The 23742-nt window shown below is 38.9% G+C and overlaps 1 protein-coding gene across 2 annotated transcripts in view; it reads left to right on the top strand.

The window, feature by feature from the left end:
- The first annotated feature begins 1644 nt into the window (after positions 1 to 1644).
- Positions 1645 to 23742, top strand: part of FMO3 (flavin containing dimethylaniline monoxygenase 3) — a 29852-nt gene continuing 7754 nt past the window's right edge. The window contains exons 1-6 of one of the 2 annotated variants that reach the window (XM_055419657.2): positions 1645 to 1819; positions 2466 to 2629; positions 15359 to 15547; positions 18317 to 18479; positions 19040 to 19182; positions 20269 to 20468. In XM_055419657.2, coding sequence (XP_055275632.1) covers positions 2498 to 2629; positions 15359 to 15547; positions 18317 to 18479; positions 19040 to 19182; positions 20269 to 20468 — 827 coding nt within the window. In that variant the 5' untranslated portion in view covers positions 1645 to 1819; positions 2466 to 2497. The remainder of the gene's footprint in view (positions 1820 to 2465; positions 2630 to 15358; positions 15548 to 18316; positions 18480 to 19039; positions 19183 to 20268; positions 20469 to 23742) is intronic. The other variant, XM_055419656.2, reaches the window with a different exon arrangement.

Raw genomic sequence — 23742 nt, 5'->3', positions numbered from 1 at the left:
TCAGGAAGGTATCTGTGATCACTATAGTTTGTGTAGCATTAAAAACTAAAAAGAGCTCTATATAAAATGAGAGGAGATAAAATCATGTGAAATGAATTGCTGCCTAGAAAATTTAGGGAATCTGTGATTTTAGAAGTTGGTCTAGGGACTTCCCTGGTGGTCCAGTAGTTAAGACTCTGCACTTTCACTGCAGGGGACACAGGTTTGATCCCTTGTCAGGGAATTAAGTGGAGAAGGAAATGGCAACCCACTCCAGTGTTCTTGCCTGGAGAATCCCAGGGACGGGGGAGCCTGATGGGCTGCCATCTATGGGGTCGCACAGAGTCAGACATGACTGAAGTGACTTAGCAGCAGCAGCAGCAGGGAATTAAGATCTTGAATGCCATGCAGCACAGTAAAAAAAAAAATTTTAATAAAAATAAAATTAAAAAGTGGTTTCCTCTTACTTACAGCGCACATTTACCATATTGCTAACTACATGCCAGATTTATATATATATATGTATAAATATAAATACAAATACATTTATATCCTCTTTTTTTTTAGGTAATTATTTTTTATTGGAGGCAAATTATTTTACAATATTATATTGGTTGGTTTTGCCATACATTGATATGAATTTGCCCCGGGTTTACATAAGTTCCCCCTCCATTTATCCTCTAAGTTTGAGACAACTGAGTAAGAAATAGTAGTAGTGTAGATCTTTATTTGATTAATGAATAAAACAAGAATTGAAGAGGCTTAATGACTTGCCCAATGTCACATGCTGTAAGTGACTTAACTAAGATCTAAGGTGTTTCTGACTCTCCACTTTACTATATTTACTTAAGAGATGAGGATTACTACCTCCGAAAGACATAAAGGGCAATTTCTCCAGACTTAAATATATGTCAATTTATGCTAAACATTGTCTGCTTAATGAGGAGAATAATTGAGATATCAATTTTAAAATAATTGAGGTATCATAACTTTAGGAAACGGTAACCCACTCCAGTATTCTTGCCTGGAGAATCCCATGGATGGAGAAGCCTGGTAGGCTACAGTCCACAGGGTCGCAAAGAGTCGGAAACGACTGAGCGACGGAACGGAACGGAACGGAACTTTAAGGAACACGATTAGTAGGAAAACAATTTTTACAAACTTCAATATACCTCATGACTGGTAGTTAGGTATAGTTTATTTAGTCTTATGACCAACTAATTTTACCTGGTACGAATGGATCAATGTATGGAATTTGATCTTTTCCATGATGACACACTAGCCAGAATCAATGAAAGACAAATTTGAGAAATGTAACCTTTGACCTCAAAGGTCAAAGAGAGGATAGGAAGAAAGAGAAAACTCATCATCACTGCAGGGACATCTCAGTTAAGCAACTAGTTTTCAAGAGTACTGGCGGGGACGGGGTGGAGGGCTACCATGAAATACCTACAGAAGAATTAGAAATGAGAAAAATAAAGTAAATTTTGAATAACACATCATAAAGTGGAGCAGAAAACTGCAGAGTCATCTATCTGGGACAAGTGCCTGAGTCCCAGGCCAAAAGTCCAGGATTGTAAGCATTAGATTGGGTTTGCCAGGACTAAAAGGAAAGCAGGACCGGGTGCAATAGACTGGAGCAGAGACCAACCCTTTGGGGGCATGGATGTTGCCTCACATGCTGAAGGACCTAGATGCAAGTTCCTCTTTAAGAATAGCTCCTCCCATTTTCCAATACCACCCTCTTAGAATGTTGGTTCAGGGAAGTGTTTTTCTTTCAAACTGCTCAGACATTTTGGACAAGTCTTAAATATACAGAAAAGAGGAAGATCACAAAAAGGTAGGAAAAGAATTATACTGCAATGATTTGAGAGGGAGGAGAGTGGGACTGGTAAATGGAGGAGTACGCTACATTTATACCAAATATGGCCAAAATGAGCATGACATATAGTTCAAAAGAGTTCTTTTTTTTTCTGAGCAGTAAGGATTCTAATTTTTGTTATCCAAATCTACTTTTCTGTGTAGCTATGTGATTTTGCCTTAAAAAAAAATGAAGAAGTAACAGTAGGATTTAAAGATACTGTCAGGAATAGGAAAAGATTAGGAAAAAAATTTTTAGAAGGGAGGTTAAGGGTAGTAGCTAGTGAGAAGTTATTTTTAGATAAAGAGATGATTTTTATTTTTAATTGAGAAGGTTAAGAACATTATTAAAGGAAGAAACAGGTGACTACCTGGCATACTGAAATACAGATGGAACCAGACCTTATTCTTCATCAAGCCTATGTAAAGTAGAAAGAAGAAATGAATATGTGTATGTATGTAAATACATACATATATATGTCTCTTCATATATACATATGGGAGTGGGTGTGAGTATATGTACATGTGTGTGTGCGCATATACATATATACTTACACACATATATTTGTTTCTTCTTTCATATATGCATAACAGTTTGTGGGTATGTGTGTGCATATGTGTTTCAGTTGTGAATCTCTGGGCCTTTGCACAGGCAACCATGGTGAAGAAAGTGGCCATCATTGGAGCAGGCATCAGTGGCCTGGCCTCCATCAGGAACTGCCTAGAAGAGGGACTGGAACCCACCTGCTTTGAGAAGGGCGAAGGCGTCGGGGGCCTGTGGAAATTCTCGGTGAGTGGGACATCACTGCAGCAGGCTGGGGAGTGAGGGGAGAAGTGTTCGAGATCACAGGCTGTCATGGCAGTTACACTTGCTCTACAAAGCTTAACATCAGTAGCAGGTTGGCAAGTAAATCCCCTGCTTACTCCAGAAGTAAATGGGATAGTGGGCTGGTCAGTCTCTGTGTACAGAAATCAACTCCAATGAATCATTAATAAGTGAGTCACTTGGGGATAAAACCCATGGTCAAATATTGCTTAGGTTTATGTAACAGAATTACATGAGTTAATCATTTTAAAAGTGATGGTTCTTTCCATTCATTTGTTGAGTTTCTGGAACAACCTCTTAGTGATTCAGACCACAGATTTTAAAATTTCAGGTGCTGGCTTTTGGTCTTGACAAAAATACATAATTCTTGAGATTGCTGCAAGAGGAGCCAAGAAGAGGACACACTGATTTGAAGTTCTTCAATGACTTTTGTTGTTGTTCAGTCACTAAGTCATGTCCAACTCTTTGTGACCTCATGGACTGTAGTTTGCCAGGCTTACTTCTATGCATTTATATTAAGGACTCCATCAGCAGGTACGCTTGTAAGCTGCTGTTAGATCACTTCCTGTGTTGTCTAACAAGTATATCATCAGGTGTGGAGGCTTCCTTGTGCCCCCAACTCTCTCCATGTCTACAGCCTTAGGAATACTGTCTGATTAAGCCTACTCCTGTTTTCTTCTTCTTCTGATAAACCATTAATACATAGGAACATAGGAAGATCAATAAGCACGTTTTTTAGTTTTTACCATGCCACACAATATGTGGAATTTCAATTTCCAGGACCAAACCTGTACCCCCTGCATTGGAAGCATGAAGTTTTAACCATTGGACCACCAGGGAAGTCCCCAGGAACCCCTTTTAAACCACTATTCCCTCCTCAAGTGCAAAATTAATGTTAAAATTTATACCGTAATATAAATGCTATGTTTAAGAAAAAAGTGTCTATGACGGCTCTTTAAATATTATCAATATATGAGAATTGTTCTTATTAATATATACATTTTCTAGATATCAAAGAACTCTTTTTGAACCACCCAGCATCGATTATTTTAAAACTGGAGTATAATTGCTTTAAAATGTTGTGTTAGTTTCTGCGTTACAATAACATGTATATGTATACATATATCCCCTCCCTCTTGAACCTCTCACCTACCCCCATCCCAACCGTCTCGGTCATCGCAGAGCATGAGCAGAGCTTCCTGTGCTATACAGCAGCTTCCCAGTATTGTGGAGCTCAGTTTTGTCAGTGGAATGTGCTGACAGAATTTAAAATTAGCACAGTGAAGGCTGACAGGGCTGTTTTGTTAAGTACTTTCTATATACTGTGAAGAGAGCTGATCACCAAAGAACTGATGCTTTTTAACTGTGGTGCTGGAGAAGACTCTTGAGAGACCCTTGGACTGCAAGGAGATCCAACTAGCCCATTCTAAAGGAGATCAGTCCTGGGTGTTCATTGGAAGGACTGATGCTAAAGCTGAAACTCCAATACTTTGCCACCTCATGTGAAGAGTTGACTCACTGGATATGACTCTGATGCTGGGAGGGATTGGGGGCAGGAGGAGAAGGGGTCAACAGAGAATGAGATGGCTGGATGGCATCACCAACTCGATGGACTTGAGTTTGAGTGAACTCTAGGAGTTGGTGATGGACAGGGAGGCCTTGAATGCTGTGATTCATAGGGTCGCAAAAAGTCAGACATGACAGCGACTGAACTTAACTGAACTGAATTGATATACCAAACACCTTTCTCATTTCATTCAATCTTTATAATAATCCTATAACTTAGGTATGAATTTTGTCCTTTTGCAAATAAATCTGAAGCTTAAAAGAAAAGAAAAAACATGGTAAATAGCTTGTGAATGGCAAAGACAAGACTCCAATTCAGTCTGACTTGTATTTCCAGTTTGAATTCTTAATCCCTTAATAAATTGCTGGGTGCTATTTCAACAAGCGGCCTATTGAGCTGGCAGGTCTTCTACCCGGTGATCTTAATCAGGTCCTCATATTCACACTTACTTTGCAAAGCATCGGTGAAGAAAGACACTGTTGATAAAGCTTTTGAGAGTAGCTGCCTCTCCTGTTGCTCAAGAAAGGCTTTAAAATTTGAACTTAGCTTCATGGAGGGATAAACTACTCACCTCCAAGCATGTGGTACTCTTCAAGAAAAAGAAAAATTACCCCAGAGGGTGGAACCTCAAACCCAGAAGCTGGAGCCTTGAGACACAAATACTTATTTCCCAGAACTTGAAACCTAATGAAACTTACCCTTCTGGGTTTCAAAATTGCTTGGGACTGATGATTCCTTTTTTCCCTTCCATTTTCTCCCTTTTGGAATGAGAATGTTTGTTACTGGTACCCTATGACTGTCCCATCATTGTATTTTGAAATAAGATAACTTATTTTCTAGCTTGACAGGTCCAGAAATAGAGAATTCTGTCCCAGGGTGAATTACTCTCAGAGTCGCTTTCATACCTGATTCAGATAGTTTAGACAATGAGATTTATAATTATTGAGCTGATGATATATAAGTGAGATTTTGAACCTGATTTGATGCTGCAGTGGATTGAGACTTTGGAGATGTTGAAATGAAGTGAATGTATTTGACATGTGGGATAAACATGAATCCTTAGGGGCCTGACAGCGGACTGTGATAGGCTATTCAAACAATGGGCCCCTCAAAGATATCAGGTCTTAATCCTAGAACCTGTAAATATTCCTAATGAGGGGAAAAGAAGATATTTACAGGTATGATTAAATTAATAATCTTGAGATGATGAGATTATCTTGGATTATCTGTGTGGGGCCAAAATGCCATAATATCTATCCCTAAAAGAGAAAGGCATGGGACTTCCCTGGTGGTCCAGCGGTTCAGTTCAGTTCAGTTGCTCAGTCGTGTCCGACTCTATGAATTGCAGCACGCCAGGCCTCCCTGTCCATCACCAACTCCCGGAGTTCACTCAAACTCATGTCCACAGAGTCGGTGATGCCATCCAGCCATCTCATTCTCTGTTGTCCCCTTCTCCTCCTGCCCCCAATCCCTCCCAGCATCAGAGTCTTTTCCAGTGAGTCAACTCTTCACATGAGGTGGCCAAAGTATTGCAGTTTCAGCTTTAGCATCAGTCCTTCCAATGAACACCCAGGACTGATCTCCTTTAGAATGGACTGGTTGGATCTCCTTGCAGTCCAAGGGACTCTCAAGAGTCTTCTCCAACACCACAATTCAAAAGCATCAATTCTTTGGTGCTCAGCTTTCTTTACAGTCCAACTCTCACATCCATACATGACCACGGGAAAAACCACAGCCTTGACTAGACAGACCTTTGTTGGCAAAGTAATGTCTCTGCTTTTTAATATGCTATCTAGGCTGGTCATAACTTTCCTTCCAAGGAGTAAGCGTCTTTTAATTTCATGGCTGCAATCAGCATCCACAGTGATTTTGGAGCCCCCCAAAATAAAGTCTGACACTGTTTCCACTGTTTAAGAATCCACATTTCATGGGTTCGATCCCTGGTCAGGAAACGAATATCCTACATGCCGGCCCTGGGGCAACTAAGCCCACACACCTCAATGAAAGATCCCACATACCACAACTAAGACCGACACAGCCAGAAAATAAAATAAGCTTAAAAAAAGAGAGAGAGAGAAAGGCAAAGGGAGATTTGACACACAGAAACAAAAAAAAAAAAAAAAGGGGAATATGACTTTATCAGAAAGAGAGATATGAAGATGCTATGCTAAGACCTTGAAGGTGGAGAAAGCAGACATTAGTCAAGGAATACAGGTGGCCTCCAGATGCTAAAAAAGCCAAGGAATTCTGGCATCCAGCAGGAGCGCGAAGAGATAATGAATCTCCCCTAGAGCCTCTGGAATGGACTTGGCCCTGCCAACACTTTGATTTAGGCCCGGAGATGCTGATTTTCAACTCTTGGCCTCTGGAATCACGAGGGAATAGATTCCTGTTGCTTTAAGCTGTTAGGTTTGTGGTAATTTATTATAATAGCCACATGAAACTAACACAGTTGATTATTCAGAGTTCCCTAATTATTTCACCTCTGTGGGAGGACCTGAAGATGCACATGATACTGTGACTTGCAGTGTTTCCCAAATACCTCTATGAGTCTGTAGCAGTATACCTAGAAATCATATTACAGGATTATATTATAAAATCAAGTTAAATTTTGTATTTTCATTACATTTAGCTTATAAAGCCAGCATTTTACATTTTCTAAGAGCCAAACATTAGCTAAGTGTAAAAAAATAATAATAATAACACTTCAGGGACTTCCCTGGCAGTCCAGTGTTTAAGAATCCATGTTTCCAATGCAGGGGCCATGGGTTCGCTCCTTGGTCGGGTAATTAACATTTTGTGTGCTGCATAATGCAGCCAAATTAAATTTAAAAAAGGAACGTGCACATAATTCAAACTTTTGTAGCTTTTTCCTACAGCATTTTCTTAGGTCCTTCTATTAATAGTTCCTTCTTCTAACCCTGATCTAAAGGCAGAATGATGTATTTGCCTCACCTCCTTTGATCACTGAGAAAATACTTTATGACTAGGCTGCAGGTCTAGGGAGAAGATCTTTCTCAGGAGTTCCACAAACATCATGTCAACAAATTTTCTGGATTTTGGCCTGAAGTGTCATGAATAAAGTCTCATTTTTCTGGGCATGCAATCCATTGTTCACTTCCTCTGATTTTTTTCTAGCCTATGTATCAATTTGATCTTTAATATTTAGTCTCTCCTTGTGTTGATTATAATCACTGTCAAGCATCCTAAACTCATTCAAAGCTGTGAATTCCTCCACCTTCACATCCCACATACACACTAGCAGAGTCAACAACCTAAGGGAATAGCAGAAAACTCTTGTCATATTTCAAAATCACATTGCTTTCTGATGCAAATTTGGCAACTAATCTACCATTGAATTGCTTCTCAATAACAAGGCCTCAGACACATTGGCTTTTGATGTGATTGGAATATTCTACTATGACACTAAAAATTTGTATTCTAGGGGCCTGGCAACTTTGAGTTATATAGCCCTAATTAAATTTCTAGTGCTCAGTGCTTTTCATTATGAATTAGCAACTCTACAAAGAGATCTACAGTTTGATCTCTCATCAAAGGGAAAACAACCATTTCAGATGGAAAACAATGTTAATTTTTTTAAGGAAAGAAAAAATGTTTTTTAGAGCCCCTTTTAGAGTTTTTTTGACTGTTTAAATTTATGCACTCTTATGAACTGACTAATATTTACACAGTTGGTTTCTGTTTGTTTTTTGGTGTTTTTTTTTTTTAAGGATCATAGCTTTGGTCAAATAGTAGCTTAGCAAGTATTGCATCTTGCACTTTGGTCTGTCTTTATTTAATATACAACAAACTCTGTATTTTAAAAAGATGGAATATGCCTTATTTTCAAGTGCCCATGGAACATTTCTAAAACTGATTTGTAAGTCAAGAAATCCTCAAAATTTTTGAAAAAAATATGTAAGTAAAATGAAATAAATCCTCAGTTGATAATACAATAAAATAGCAATTTATAACAAAATGAAGATGGAAAATACTGCCTCCAGGAAATTAAGTTCTCGCTTAAAGATCTATTAATTAATATTCTTTTAGAAGTTTGAACTCAGTAAGATAAATGATTGATAACTTAAAAAAGAGAAAATAGAATGGATGAAAAATTATCAACTGCTGACTATCTGATTTTATACCGTGAAAGATATCAATTGAAAAATGGTTACAAAAATAAGATAATACAATCACAAAATTGCCAGATAAAAATCAATAGTTTATATATATTGTAGAGATAGCAAACTGGCTTGGCTCTTTTCACACTAGAGCTGGTCTGTTTTATTTGATCTATATATTTTTTTTCCTTTTTTTTTCTCTTTTTTTTGTAATTAATTTATTTTTTATTGGAGGCAAATTTTACAATATTATATTGGTTGGTTTTGCCATACATTGACATGAATCTATATGTTTTTAATTGTGGTCCATTATTTTAAAACCAGGATATTATTTCACATAAAAATCTGGGAAATGTCTTCTTTTGAAAAATCAGAAGATCAGGTAACCTTGGATCACCTCTTACTCTAATATGTAGCCTCTTTAGGCTGAATTTGAATTCTCTGTTTCATCATGTTCATTTTTTATTCATTTCTTGTAATTTTCCTCTGCATTTATAGAATTTATTTTGACTGGTGCTACATACAAACAATAATCCCTTAGAATTTTGGGAACAGACTCATTTATAAAATTTTCCATTTTCTCTTATTCCTATAGTCATACCATTCTTTTTGTTTAATTAACCTTCATGTTTACATTGTTCAGTTCAGTTCAGTCGCTCAGTTGTGTCCGTCTCTCCGCGACCCCATGAATCACAGCACGCAGGCCTCCCTATCCATCACCAACTCCCAGAGTTCACTCAAACTCATGGCCACAGAGTCGGTGATGCCTATCATTGCTAAGCTGCTTAGTGGATTCTGATTACACTTTCTTTCTTGATTAACTTTTTGTTTTCACTGGATTTAATAACTGCCTTGTGGTCTTTGTTGATTTAATTTTACAATGCTATTCTAATTCATTCCCCAACCTCTCCCACAGAATTTTGACTCTCTTTTGAATAGTTAAATACATGAGGTGTTTCACTGGCTTAATTCTTCTCTTAACTATCTCTTAAGGATACTCTTCTGGATTGTTTCCCTTCTCTAGGCTAACCACACTGCTATTATCCTGGGTAACCCTGTTTTCTGAAAACTTTATCTTGCTACTATATTTTTATTCTCTCATTTTAGAAGAGCATATGAGAGTACATCCTCAGCAGTTTCCTATGAAATTAAAATATATGAGGTAAAAGGCTGTAGATCTTGAATATCTTATAATATCACTATTTGATCTGGATTCCCATTTGATTAGATCTAGTCTTAACTTTTCAGCTTCCCAGGTGGCACTAGTTGTAAAGACCACCTGCCAATGCAGGAGACATAAGAGATGCTGGTTAGATTCCTGGGTCGGGAAGATCCCTGGGAGGAGGGCATGACAACCATTCCAGTATTCTTGCCTGGAAAATCCCATGGACAGAGAAGCCTGGTGGGTTTTAGTCCATAGGGTCGCAAAGAGTCAGACACAACTAAAGTGACTTAGCACATTCTTAAGTTTCTGCCTTAATCTGGTAAGTCAGTTATCATTCATCCATCTGTGTTCTACTTTCAAAATATTGTTGTTTCTTGTTTGCTTTCACTTTTTTATTCTTTTTTTCCCTGTGGGTTTATACCTCTGATACCTTTACAGTAATTTTAGGGGTGCGTGCATGCTAAGTCACTTCAGTCATGTCTGACTCTTTGCAAGCCTATGGACTGTAGCCTATCAGGCTCTTCTGTCCATGGAACTTTACAGGCAAGAATATTGGAGTGGGTTGTCATTTCAAACTCCAGGGGATCTTCCCAACTCTGGAATTGAACCTAGGTCTCCTGCATCTCCTGCATTGGGAAGAAGGTCCTTTACCAAAGGCGCCACCTGGGAAACCCAATTTTAAGGGAAAAAGAGTTAAATACATCTGTATAATCTTTCATATGTAATCAGAAGTCTGTTACTTTAGTAATTTTTTAAAAATAGATAAAGCTACTTCCATAGATAAGCAAGGTTTGGTTGTTTGTTGATCACTTGCCCCCTCAAAACAATTATTATATTTGAAAATGTCATTTATGATCTTAGTCATTCTCTTATGAACTTCTCATATGACCAACTTAAAAGGATCAGTCTATACACATGGACCCTGAGATACACTATAATACCAAATAGGAACAATAAAATGTTCATGACATATTTTTTTAATTTATTTATTTTAATTGGAGGCTAATTACTTTACAATATTGTATTGGTTTTGCCATACATTGACATGAATCTGCCCCAGGTGTACATGTGTTCCCCATCCTGAATCCCCCTCTCACCTCCCTCCCCATGCCATCCCTCTGGGTCATCCCAGTGCACCAGCCATGAGCTTCCTGTACCATGCATTGAATCTGGACTGCCGATTCATTTCACATATGATAATGTACGTGTTTCAATGCCATTCTCCCAAATCATCCCACCCTCACCCTCTCCCACAGAGTCCAAAAGACTGTTGTATACATCTGTGTCTCTTTTTCTGTCTCGTATACAGGGTTATTGTTACCATCTTTCTAAATTCCATATATATGTGTTAGTATATTGTATTGGTATTTTTCTTTCTGGCTTACTTCACTCTGTATAATAGGCTCCAGTTTCATCCGCCTCATTAGAACTGATTCAAATGTATTTTTAATTGCTGAGTAATACTGCATTGTGTATATGTACCACAGCTTTCTTATCCATTCGTCTGCAGATGGACATCTAGGTTGCTTTTCATTAACAGCAAGTCACAGATCATGTAATTAGCTGATGCTAATCAGCTCCTTTTTCAGTAACCATGGCCCCTGGGGAACCTAAGAAAAACTAAAGATCAATCAGCTCAGCATTGCTAGGGAAATTTATTATCCTGGAACAGCCAAAATTGCAAAAGCACCTCAAATCTGTCTCAAGGGTTTGCATCATTTTTATTATACAAAACTCCTCCTTTGTTGTTACATAATTTTCCTCAACTTTGCCTTGCTCCAAAACTTTACCTTGGATTTTGTATTAGTTTTCTATTTTTGCATAGCAAATTACCACAAACTAAAGCAGCTAAAACTCCAATACTTTGACCACCTCATGCGAAGAGTTGACTCACTGGAAAAGATTCTGATGCTGGGAGGGATTGGGGGTGGGAGGAGAAGGGGACGACAGAGAATGAGATGGCTGGATGGCATCACCGACTCGATGGACATGAGTTTGAGTGTACTCTGGGAGTTGGTGATGGACAGGGAGGCCTGGCATGCTGTGATTCATGGGGTTGCAAAGAGTCGGACACGACTGAGCGACTGAACTGAACTGAAAGCAGCTAAAAATGTTTCTTTATTACTCTCAGTTACACAGATCAGAAGTACAGAATAGTTCAGCTAGGTTCTTTGGTTAGGATTTCATGAGGTCAAAAATTAGGTGCTGCCTGGGCTGGGCTCTTATCTGAAAGCACACAGAAAGACTCTGAAGGGTTGTGGCTGATTTCAGTTCCTTGTTGTTTCAAGATTAAGGTCTTTGTTTCCTTGCTGGCTGTAAATGGGATTCCTCTCAACTCCTAAAGGCTGCCAGTATTGCTTGGCATACATCTCTCTCCATCTTCAAAACCAGGAACAAGCTGTATTCCCCTCGTTTTGAACTTTTGACTTCTGATACCAGCCAGAGAAAACTCTGCTTGTAAAGGGATCATGTGATTCAATAATACTTAACAACATAGTCAGAGGAGTGATATGATATTTATAGATTTCATCCATACTCAAAGGGAAAATGACTACACAAGGATGAGATTCACTAAGGGTCATTCTTAAAATTCTGTCTACCATATAGCTTATATTATAAGTTGAGGGAAAATATGAAATTGTTGAGTGAAGCATGTCAACCAAACTTAAAACTCTCTCTTTGTCCAGGGAGATCCTCTCCCATTTTCTCTGGTGAGTTCTTAATATTTTGAAATGTTTTATCTGTCTAGACTACTAAGTGTTCAGGTCACTTTTTTACATCTAGCATAAATAGGACAAGACAAATATCCAGAATTACATAAAGAAAAACATAAAAGCATCCTAAGACCCAAGGAGTACCCCCATTTGGCATAGCTTAATCTCTAGGTCTCTTTAGGATCAATGCTCAGTCTTTTAGCTTCCCTTCCTTGTCCCTCAGCTCTTTCCAAAATTGTCTCTGGGCTTATGCAGAAATAGAACTTATATGACCTTGTGGTGAAGCAAAGCCAAAGTTTCCCAAATTCAAACGCAGCCTTGGGCCTGTCCTCTGAATCCTCTGGTCTCCTGATATTCCTGTTCTAGATGATTACCCTTCATGCCTATCCTTCAGAAATCTTCAACCAAAGGCCAGTTGAGGAACCTGGAACTGTCCTCCCTTAGCTGTCAGGGGCTGGTGGACCTCCTAGCTGAACAGACTCCACTTGCCAGGTGCAGTTTGCTCATTGAGTCCCTGACCCAAAGGGTCCATTCTTCAGCTCTACTAAAATGCCACTTAGCTGCCCCCCAACCCTTGGCAACTCTCTGGCAAACCAGCTACTAAGAGTCTCAGATGACTTCTGAATCCTCTTTGGGAACAAGCGAGAACTCTTATGTTTTATTGAAACTGAATGAATTCAAGAGAGCTAAACTAAGGTCCGAGCTCTTCTTAAACACGTTGCCTCTTCCTAATCACTGCTACTTGACTCTTCAGTGTCAACCCTCCCCAACCCAGGTTGTTTTGGGGAGCCTTTGAAGTGATATCTTACCAGAATTTCAAATGTGAAAACAAATTCCCTCTGCCCTCGGTTTTTTGCTCAATCTTTCTAACATGTCAGTTTGGTCGCTCAGTCATGTCCGACTCTTTGTGACCCCATGGACTGCAGCATGCCAGGGTTTCCTGTCCATCACCAACTCCCGGAGCTTGCTCAAACTCATGTTTATTAAGTCAGTGATGCCATCCAACTATCTCATCCTCTGTCGTCCCCTTCTCCTCCTGTCCTCAATCTTTCCCAGCATCAGGGTGTTTTCCAGTGATTCACTTCTTCACATCAGGTGGCCAAAGTATTGGAGTTCAGCTTCAGCATCAGTCCTTCCAATGAATACTCAGGACTGATTTCCTTTGGGATTAACTGGTTTCATCTCCTTGCAGTCCAAGGAATTCTCAATAGTCTTCTCCAACACCACAGTTCAAAAGCATCAACTCTTTGGCGCTCAGCCTTCTTTATGGTCCAACTCTCTCATCCACACATGACTACTGGAAAAGCCATAGCATAGATGGACCTATGTTAATTACAGAATTTCAGTCCAAATAATAATGCTTAGGATTTAAGTAATCTCCTTTTCTGCCTTAAATCAATGTTTTTCATTCTGGAGATTATAACCCATTTGTGTGCAATGATATAAATTAATGAATTAATCTGCATATTTAAATGAAATGGATAGACAAAAACAATAATCGCACAGCCTCCAGAACAAAAACCACAATCACAGAAAGCTAACCAAAATGAATAGAAACAGGATTATGTCCCAGGTGAAGGAAGAAGATAAATCTCCAGAAAAACAACTAAATGAAGTGGAGATAGGCAACCTTCAAGAATGGATGGAAAGTATGTGTGCAACTCAAGTTCTTGAAAATGATTTTTCCTCATAAAACTTTTGTTCCCTGTGTATGTGTGTATACACTGGGTTGCAATAAAAAATATGTAACTATAGGGTATGGTCAAAAACATTTAAAAGAATACATTTGAATCAGTTCTAATGAGGTTGATGAAACTGGAGCCTATTATACAGAGTGAAGTAAGCCAGAAATAAAAACACCAATACAGTATATTAACGCATATATATGGAATTTAGAAAGATGGTAATGATAACCCTGTATATGAGACAGCAAAAGAAACACAGGTGTATAGAACAGTCTTTTGGACTCTGTGGGAAAGGGTGAGGGTGGGATGATTTGGGAGAATGGCATTGAAACATGTATATTATCATATGTGAAATGAATCACCAGTCCAGGTTCGAAGCATGATACAGGAAGCTCGGGGCTGGTGCACGGGGATGACCCAGAGGGAGGATAAGGGGAGGAGGGAGGTAGGAGGGGGGTTCAAGAAGGGGAACACATGTACACCCGGGGCGGATTCATGTCAATGTATGGCAAAACCAACCGATATAATATTGTAATTAGCCTCCAATTAAAAAAACATTTGAAAAAGATATTGTAAACATAATCAAAGTTCTCTCTGCCCTAAGTACATAAAAAATATTATGATCTAATCTACCAAGACTACCATATAACATGCTAAAGGAAGTTTTGGGGTTTTTTTCATTGTGGTAAATAAAACACAATATTTACCATGTAGCTATTTTAAAGTGTCCAGTTCTGTGGCAATAAGTTCATTGACGTTATTGTACAATCATACTACCATCCCTCTCCAAAACATTTTAATCTTCCCACAGTAGAACTCTGCAGAAATTAAACAATTTAACTCTCAATTCCTCCCTCTTCCTGGCCCCAAGCCACCACCACTCTTTTAGTCTCTGTGAATGTGATCACTCTGGGTATCTCAGATAAATGGAATCATACAGAATTTGTCTTTTTGTGATTGGTCTACTTCATTCAGCATATGTCCTCAAAGTTAATGCATATCATGTCATGTATCAGACCTTCCTTTCTTTTTAATGCTGAATAATGTTCGATTGTATGTATATATCACATTGCCTGTCCGTGCTCATGAGTTGGCATATTGAAATCATGCACAGGTAAATTTGGGGAAATACTATCACTGTAATTAATGGTTCAAAGCAACAAAAATTAATTCAGTTATATATCCTTAAAAGGACATGATGAAATTCAGAATCTGTTTCCCTTAGAAAAGATGTGAATAGAGATATATTTTTCAACATTCTAAGTTCCTTTGATTATCATCAAATTATTTAAGTGAAGTTAATTTATGCCTCATCTCATTGCATTTACTTTTGGAAAAGACCAACCAAAAATGAGTGATAACTATTTGGAACTGGTCCTGACCATGATAAATATACTCATATACTCATTTAAATATACCATTTAAAATGTTTCTTTCACAGGACCATGCAGAGGAAGGCAGGGCCAGCATTTATCGGTCAGTCTTTACCAACTCTTCCAAAGAGATGACATGTTTTCCAGACTTCCCATTTCCTGATGATTTTCCTAACTTTATGCACAACAGCAAGCTCCAAGAATATATTACTATGTTTGCCAAAGAAAAGAACCTCCTGAAATACATACAATTTAAGGTAAGATGTTATAAAAAAAAAAAAAAAACTTATTGGGGGCATAACTGTGAGGAATTCTATATTTATTACAAGATTCCCATTTGTTTCTTTCACTATCTCTTTCTCAGTTGTAAACAATTTTAACAGTATGGCTTCTTTGACCCTAGATTTAGAAAGCATACATTCTTTTTAAGAATATATAGGAAATTTTTAACCACATATAGTTCTTGAACCAAAATGCCATAAACTTAGAAATCAGAGCAAAGAAATAAATGCAGGCATAGACATGAATTTATAAATTAAGAACTCATTATTCCTAAACAATTTATAGGTCAAAAAAAGAAATTGCAGGGGAAATTTTTAAATATTTAGACCTAAATGATAATTTAATTTTGATATATCAATATTTATGGAAAGTAGAGAGAGCAAAAGCTTTTATGAAAATTATAAGCTTAAATGTTTATGTCAGAAAATAAGAAAAGATTTTCCAGGTGATCCTTAAGCATACGAAAATATGAGAACTTACACTCTGGATATAGATGATATCTTTCATTTTAAGAGAAAAACATTAAAAATAAAATAACAAGGAAGTATATTAGGAAATTGTTGTTACTACAAAAATTATTGGCCACCAGATTATTTACTACATGTTCTACCTGGCTCTTGTAAACTATAATTCAATTGTCAGAGCTCCAAAAGGAATCACTCTTATACTGCAGAGAATACTGGTCATACCCAAGGAACCATGTGGAAATAAAATTTAATAAAACATATAGATACGGGCTTCCCTGGAGGTCCAGTGGATAAGAATCTGCCTTGCAATGCACACCAGTTCGATCTCTGATCTGGGAAAATCTCACATACACAGGGCAACTAGGCCCAAGAGTTGCAACTACTGAGCCCCCATGCCACAACTACTGAAGTCTGCATGCCCTAGAGCCTGTGCTCCACAACAAGAGAAGCTACCACAATGAGAAGCCTTCATATACCACAACTAGAGAGTAGCTCTTAATTCCTAATGCTGAGATGCCATATGATTCTATGATCATTTGGCAAAGTTGGAAAGTCTTTCTATGTTTTGATGATCTGGGAAAGGTGGCCTTCTTAATCTGGTAAACAGACCATTAAGGAAGCTGCAGGGTTAATTTCACTGCAATAGTGACAAAACCCTGATAGTGTTTAATATCTGTGCATCTTCACAAAACTCAATGACCATACAAGTACAAAGTTTAAAAAAAAAATAGAATCCTCCTTCCTTGAAGGCCTACTGTGATAGACACCCTGGCCTCATTTATTTCTCCCTTATATCCCTTGATTATTGTTTATGGAAATTTTCCCCTGAGAAGTCATGTGTTCCAATTTATAGGGAGTGTCCATGTTATGAAATAGTGAAAGTTACATGGTTCATCTGGGGAGGAAACTTGTAACTGTTGCCCAGTTGGCATCATCCTCAAACCTACAGAGAGAAATGCAATAGAACAACAACCCTGCAGGCGCTTTTAACTCCACCTTCACTTCTCAGTCCAGCTCATTCTCTTACTTTGTTAAGAAACAGCATGGTATGACTGGGACATGGAAGAAAAAGAAAAGCATGTTGTCACTTGAATGAGACTGCCTCAGAAATGTTACCAAGTCAGGGTTGGGTGTTTCCTGTCCTTTGGAAGAGAACAGTCCTAAATAGTACCTTCCTCATTGTGTAGCTACAAGGCAGACACCATAATTGAGATCAAAGATGCTTCCTTGGCTGACTTTTAAATCAAGTGTAAACTTAACTTCAAACACATAGCAAAAGGATGAGAGTTTTAAAATGCTGTATTTTTTCAGGATCTATTTCATGTAAACTCTGTGTCTTGACCAAAATATGAGCCACCTAAAAAATGAAATTGGAAAGTCAGTGGGAGAAACAGCTGTAGAATCAAGGACCTATATTTAAATTTTGAACCTAGTTATTGTATTTAATCACATTATTTAACTTCTTTAAGTCTCCATTTCATATGTAAAATGAAGCAACTATGTATCTTGTAGAATTATTCTGAAGATAAAAAATAAAGACTTTAAAGCAGTTTCAATAAAATAAAATGGCTAAAGAAATATGTTAGAAAATTGCTGTTACTATGTAAATTATTGGTCACCAGATTATTTACTACATGGGCTACCTGCCTCTTGTAAACTATAATTCAATCGTCAGAGCCCCAGAATGAATCACTCTTGTACTTCAGAGAATACTGGTCATACACAATGAACTATGTGGGGATCGAAAAACAAAAAAACACACATGCACACATAGATAGGGGCTTCCCTCCTGGTCCAGTGGATAAGAATCTGCCTTGCAATGCAAGAGACACTGGTTAGATCCCTGGTCCAGGAAGATCCCCTGTGCCACGTGCAACTAAGCCTGAGTTACAACTACTGAGCCCACAGTCTGCACCACAACTACTGAACTCTGCATCCCCTAGAGCCTCTTCTCTGCAGCAAGAGAAGCCACCACAATGAGAAGCACTCACCCTATAACTAGAGAGTAGCCCCTGCTCGCTGCAACTAGAGAAAGCCTGTGAAGCAACAAAGATGCAGCATAGCCAAAAATAAATATTTTTTAAAATCATGTACATCATTTTATGCTTTGACTTATTAAAAAGGAATTTTGAATTTATAATATGCACCTTCATAATGAATTAAGTATTTTTCCTATGGCACTATTAAGGATTTTCTTCATACTATGTGATGATATTGGTGCCAAATCTGCCTGTTAGTGTAGAATAAAGAAGATTATCTTTCTGTGTTTTCTCTTAGACAATTGTATACAGTGTAAATAAGCGTCCCGATTTCTCAACCACTGGCCAATGGGATGTTATCACTGAAAAGGATGGTAAAAAGGAATCCGCTGTCTTTGATGCCGTAATGATTTGTTCTGGACATCATGTGTACCCCAACATACCTAAAGAGTCCTTTCCAGGTAAGGCCAACGTTTATGCTGCCATCCACACATCTTGCATGAAGAAATAACCTTGATAATGTCTTTCTTATATATACAAAAGTATATTTATAGGGAGTCCTGGCGTGCTGTAATTCATGGGGTCGCGGAGAGTCGGACACGACTGAGCGACTGAACTGAACTGAACTGAACTGAGACATTAAATTAAAATATGCTTCTACTGTATCTAATGGGCTTCCCAGGCAGCTCAGTGGTAAAAGAATCTGCCTGCCATTGCAGGAGATGCAGGTTCAATCCCTGGGTCAGGAAGATCCCCTGGAGGAAGGCATGGCAACCCACTCCAGTATTCTTGCCTGGAGAATCCCGTGGACAGAGGAGCCTGGTGGGCTACATTCCATAGAGTCGCAAAGAGTTGGAGATGACTGAGCACATATATCTACACAATTAGATATACTGTATCTAATTTAGTTTAAGTATTAAAATTCCTATTACTGCAACCGTATTCACTGACAAGTTCTGTTATAGCAGATTTTTTAAGTGAAAATCAAAATAATTCATATGTTTTCCACTTTTTCACTCAGGAATAAAACTTTTTAAAGGCAAATGCTTCCACAGCCGGGACTATAAAGAACCAGGAATCTTCAAGGGGAAGCGAATCCTGGTGATTGGTCTGGGGAACTCGGGCTGTGACATCGCCTCAGAACTCAGCCACACAGCAGAAAAAGTATGCCTCCCTGATATTCAGGGAACTATCTTTAAAAGGCCAGCCATACCATTTGAAAAGTGTGAAGTAAATTGGGGAGGGCAGAGTCCTTGATGCAAAGACTAAGTAGCGGTTCGTATAGCTCAATGCCCTTTGGTAACAGGTGGGATTTTAAATAGTTTGATGTGGCAAAGGCAGAACATCGCTGGAATGATGTCATTCAACAAGCTTATTCTTTGTAACGTTTGGTGTCTAATGTGTCCAACAAATTCTTCCAAAACCAGTGGGATCATCAGACAAACACTAGAAGAAATACGACCAGTATTCAGTTATTGGTCACCTACACCAGAGAAGATTTGGCTAAAAGATGAAAATACCACCAAAATGATTTGACAGGTGTTGATCCTAAGATATGGGTTATAGTGCAGGAAGTTTATTTGGGAGTGATCTCTGGATGAATACCTCTGAGGGAAGGGAAATAAGTTTTCCTTTATTTACTCTGAAGCTAGGATAATCCTTTCAAATTGCCCCTAATTGAAGTGAGAGGCTGGATCATTCTTTTCTTTTTTTTTTAGCAGTATAGATGTTCATTTTTATTTACATATATTGCCTCCCTTTTGAGCCTCCCTCCCATCCCACCCCCATCCCACCTCTCTAGGTCATCACAGAGCACCCAGGGCATGTTATACAAGTGAAATAAGTCAGAAAGAAAAAAAAAAACAAGTATCATATATTGAAGCATATATATGGAATCTAGAAAAATGGTGCAGATGAACCTATTTGCAGGGCAGGGATAAAGATACAGATGTAGAGAATGGACTTGTGGACACAGCAGGGGAAGGAGAGGGTGGGACAAATTGAGAGAGGCTAGGTCTTTATCTTCCTCCGTCAACCGGTCACTAAATGCAGGGGATCCAAAAAGACTATAAGATGTTGGGGGAGGCCCCCTCTTCACCAAAGCAACTCCCAAAGAGGGCTGAGAGCTGAGGGCTGCCTTCTGGGCACTGCCAGCAGTGGTGTAATAACTCCATTCCTAAAGGCAGATCTGAGAGGCATAGCCACTACAAACAGTCACCACTTTTAACAGTTGAATTGGTATTTTTCAAGGTCATCATCAGCTCCCGAAGTGGCTCCTGGGTGATGAGCCGGGTCTGGGATGAAGGCTATCCGTGGGACATGCTGTTTATCACTCGATTTGAAACATTCCTCAAGAACACCTTACCGACAGTCATCTCTGACTGGTGGTACATGAAGCAAATGAATGCCAGATTCAAGCACGAGAACTATGGCTTGATGCCTTTAAACGGGTAAAGCAGAGTTAAACATGAAATGCCTGCTAACTTTTATTTCACTGTCAACAACCCTAATGTGAGATATAACCCCCTATACAAATCAAAGTGAAGTAATCACCTCTCACATTTCAGAGGACAAAGAATTGCAAAAATTAGGAGTGTTTTCCTGTTTCACAATTCTCCTTACCAGATTTGCACAGCTGGAAAGTTATATAACAGGTCGAGAATTTTAGTCCCTAGAGTAATGATAATAACAGTCAACATTTTTTTAAGTACTTAATACATATTAGAGCCTTATTAAGTCTCAGACATGCGTTATCTCACTTTACTCTCACAACAACTATGAAAATGTGAAAGTGGTAGTCTCGGTCACGTCCAACTCTTTGTGACCCCATGGACTGTAGTCCACCAGGCTCTTCTGTCCATGGGATTCTCCAGGCAAGAATACTGGAGTGGGTTGCCGTTCCCTTCTCCAGGGGATTTTCCTGACCCAGGGATCAAACCCCGGTCTCCTGCATTGCAGGCAGATTCTTTACCATCTGAGCCATCAGGGGAGCCATAGCAACTATGATGATGGCTCTATTATAATCTTCATTTGAGAGATGAGAAAACTGTGGTTTACCAAAGCCCCACAGCTAGGAAGTCAGAAATAGTGATTGAAACAAGTCCAGATCTGCTGACTCCAAAGTGCCTCACTCTTATCCACCTTGCTCTAAAGCCTCTTTCTTAACTGCAAAGTTAAGCAGAGCAGGACTTGGTGCTTCATTCTCATTGAGTTCAGTTCAGTCACTCAGTCGGGTTTAACTCTTTGCGACCCCATGGACTGCAGCATGCCAGGCTTCCCTGTCCATCACCAATTCCCGAAGCTTGCTCAAAAGCATGTCCATCGAGTCGGTGATGCTATCCAACCATCCCATCCTCTGTCATCCCCTTCCCCTCCTGCCTTCAGTCTTTCCCAGAATCAGGGTCTTTTGCAATGAGTCAGTGAATCACATTAGGTGGTCAAAGTATTGGAGTTTCAGTTTCAGCATCAGTCCTTCCAATCAATATTCAGGACTGATTTCCTTTAGGACTGACTGGATGGATCTCCTTGCAGTCCAAGGGACTCTCAAGAGTCTTCTCCAACACCACGGTTTAAAAGCATCAATTCTTTGGTGCTCAGTTTTCTTTATGGTCCAACTCTCACATCCATATATGACTACTGGAAAAACCATAACTTTGACTAGATGGACCTTTGTTGGCAAAGTACTGTGTCTGCTTTTTAATATGCTGTCTAGGTTGTTCATAACTTTTCTTCCAAGGAGCAAGCGTCTTTTAATTTCATGGCTGCAGTTACCATCTGCAGTGATTTTGGAACCCAAGAAAATAGTCTCTCAACAAAGTTTCCATTGTTTCCCCATATATTTGCCATGAAGTGATGAGACCAGATGCCATGATCTTAGTTTTCTGAATGTTGAGTTTTAAGCCAACTTTTTCACTCTTCTCTTTCACTTTCATCGAGAGGCTCTTTAGTTCCTCTTCACTTTCTGCCATAAGGATGATGTCATCTGCATATCTGAGGTAACTGATATTTCTCCTGGCAATCTTGATTCCAACTTGTGCTTCATCCAGCCCAGCATTTCACACGATGTATTCTGTATATAAGTTAAATAAACATGGTGACAATATACAGTCTTGACGTACTCCTTTCCCTATCTGGACCCAGTCTGTTGTTCCATGTCCAGTTCTAACTGTTCCTTCTTGACCTGCATACAGATTTCTCAGGAGGCAGGTCAGGTGGTATGGTATTCCCATCTCTTTAAGAATTTTCCACAGTTTGTTGTGATCCACACAATCAAGGTCTTTGGTGTAGTCAATAAAACAAGTAGATGTTTTTCTGGAACTCTCTCACTTTTTCTATGATCCAACAGATGTTGGCAATTTGATCTTTGGTTCCTCTGCCTTTTCTAAATCCAGTTTGAATATCTGGAAGTTTACAGTTCACATACTGTTGAAGCCTGGCTTGGAGAATTTTGAGCTTTACTTTACTAGTGTGTGAGATGAGTGCTATTGTGCAGTAGTTTGAGGTTTCTTTGGCATTGCCTTTCTTTGGGATTGGAATGAAAAGTGACCTTTTTCAGTCCTGTGGCCAGTCCTGGGTTTTCCAAATTTGCTGGCATATTGAGTAGAGCATCATCTTTTAGGATTTGAAATAGCTCAGCTGGAATTCCATCACCTCCACTAGCTTTGTTCATAGTGATGCTTCCTAAGGCCCCCTTGGCTTCCCATTCATTACCTCATTGCATCACTCGTTACCTTTGCTTTCATTACCTGCCCCTTAATGGAGCCTTCCCACTGAACTATGGCCACAATGTTTTCATCTTCAGCCTTCTCCTCACTTTCTCCCATAATATCCTCCAAGTCAGTCACATGATAAGAAATTACTTGGACATGGGTGAAAAACCCCAAGTTCTAAGCTGTTTACATCAAAGTTAATTCATTAAGTCAACAAATAGTTATTAAGCTTTTATTATGAGCCAGGACACATGGATATAGCAGTGAACAAACTGATAAAATCCCTATCCTTAAGGGATCTTACATTCTAATAATGGGAAACACACAAAGAGCAAGAAATCTAAATAAGGCAGACAAGGGTAACAGGGGATGACATCAAGACAATTTTAAACAACCCTTAGAGAAGGTCTCACTGAAAAAGCTTTCAAGCAAACTTCTGAAGGAGATGAGAAAACGAGCCATAAGGGTGTCTGGAGAAGACTATTCTGGACAGTAGAAACAGCTAGGACATCATCTCTTCAGGGGTATGACTGGCATGTTTGACAAAATACAATGGCTTCTTTTCTTGGAGAAGAAGACTGGGGAGAATAGCAGGGAATGAAACCAGAGACATCAAAATAGCTAGTTGACGCTGGGTCTTGGAAACCATTGTAAAGACTCTGGCCTTTATTCTGAATGCAGTGGGAAACCATAGCAGGCATCTGACCAAACTGGAGACAAAGTCTAATTAGTTTGAAGAGATCACTTTGGCTATTATGGTCATAACTCACAGTAGCGGGTAGGTCAAGGAAGGAAGAGGAAAGACTGGTTAAGAGGCTGTTATCAAAACTCCAGATGAGATGGGAAGATGGCCTGAACTAGGATCATCAGGGGCTCAGAAGTTGTCAGATTGGGATAGAGTTTGAAGGTAAAGTGAACAGGATTTTCTGTTCGATTGAATAGCAAATGTGAAAGCAAATAAAATGTCAAGGATGTCTTTCAGACTTTTGATCTGAGCAAGGGAGCAAAGATGGAG

The sequence above is a fragment of the Moschus berezovskii genome, chromosome 17 (genome assembly GCF_049115385.1).
Source record: "Moschus berezovskii isolate FMDL1 chromosome 17, NW_MosBer_1.0, whole genome shotgun sequence".
In the NCBI taxonomy this organism is placed as follows: Eukaryota; Metazoa; Chordata; class Mammalia; order Artiodactyla; family Moschidae; genus Moschus; species Moschus berezovskii.
Note: the sequence above shows the minus strand (reverse complement) of the source record. Positions and strands in the feature narration are given on the sequence as shown.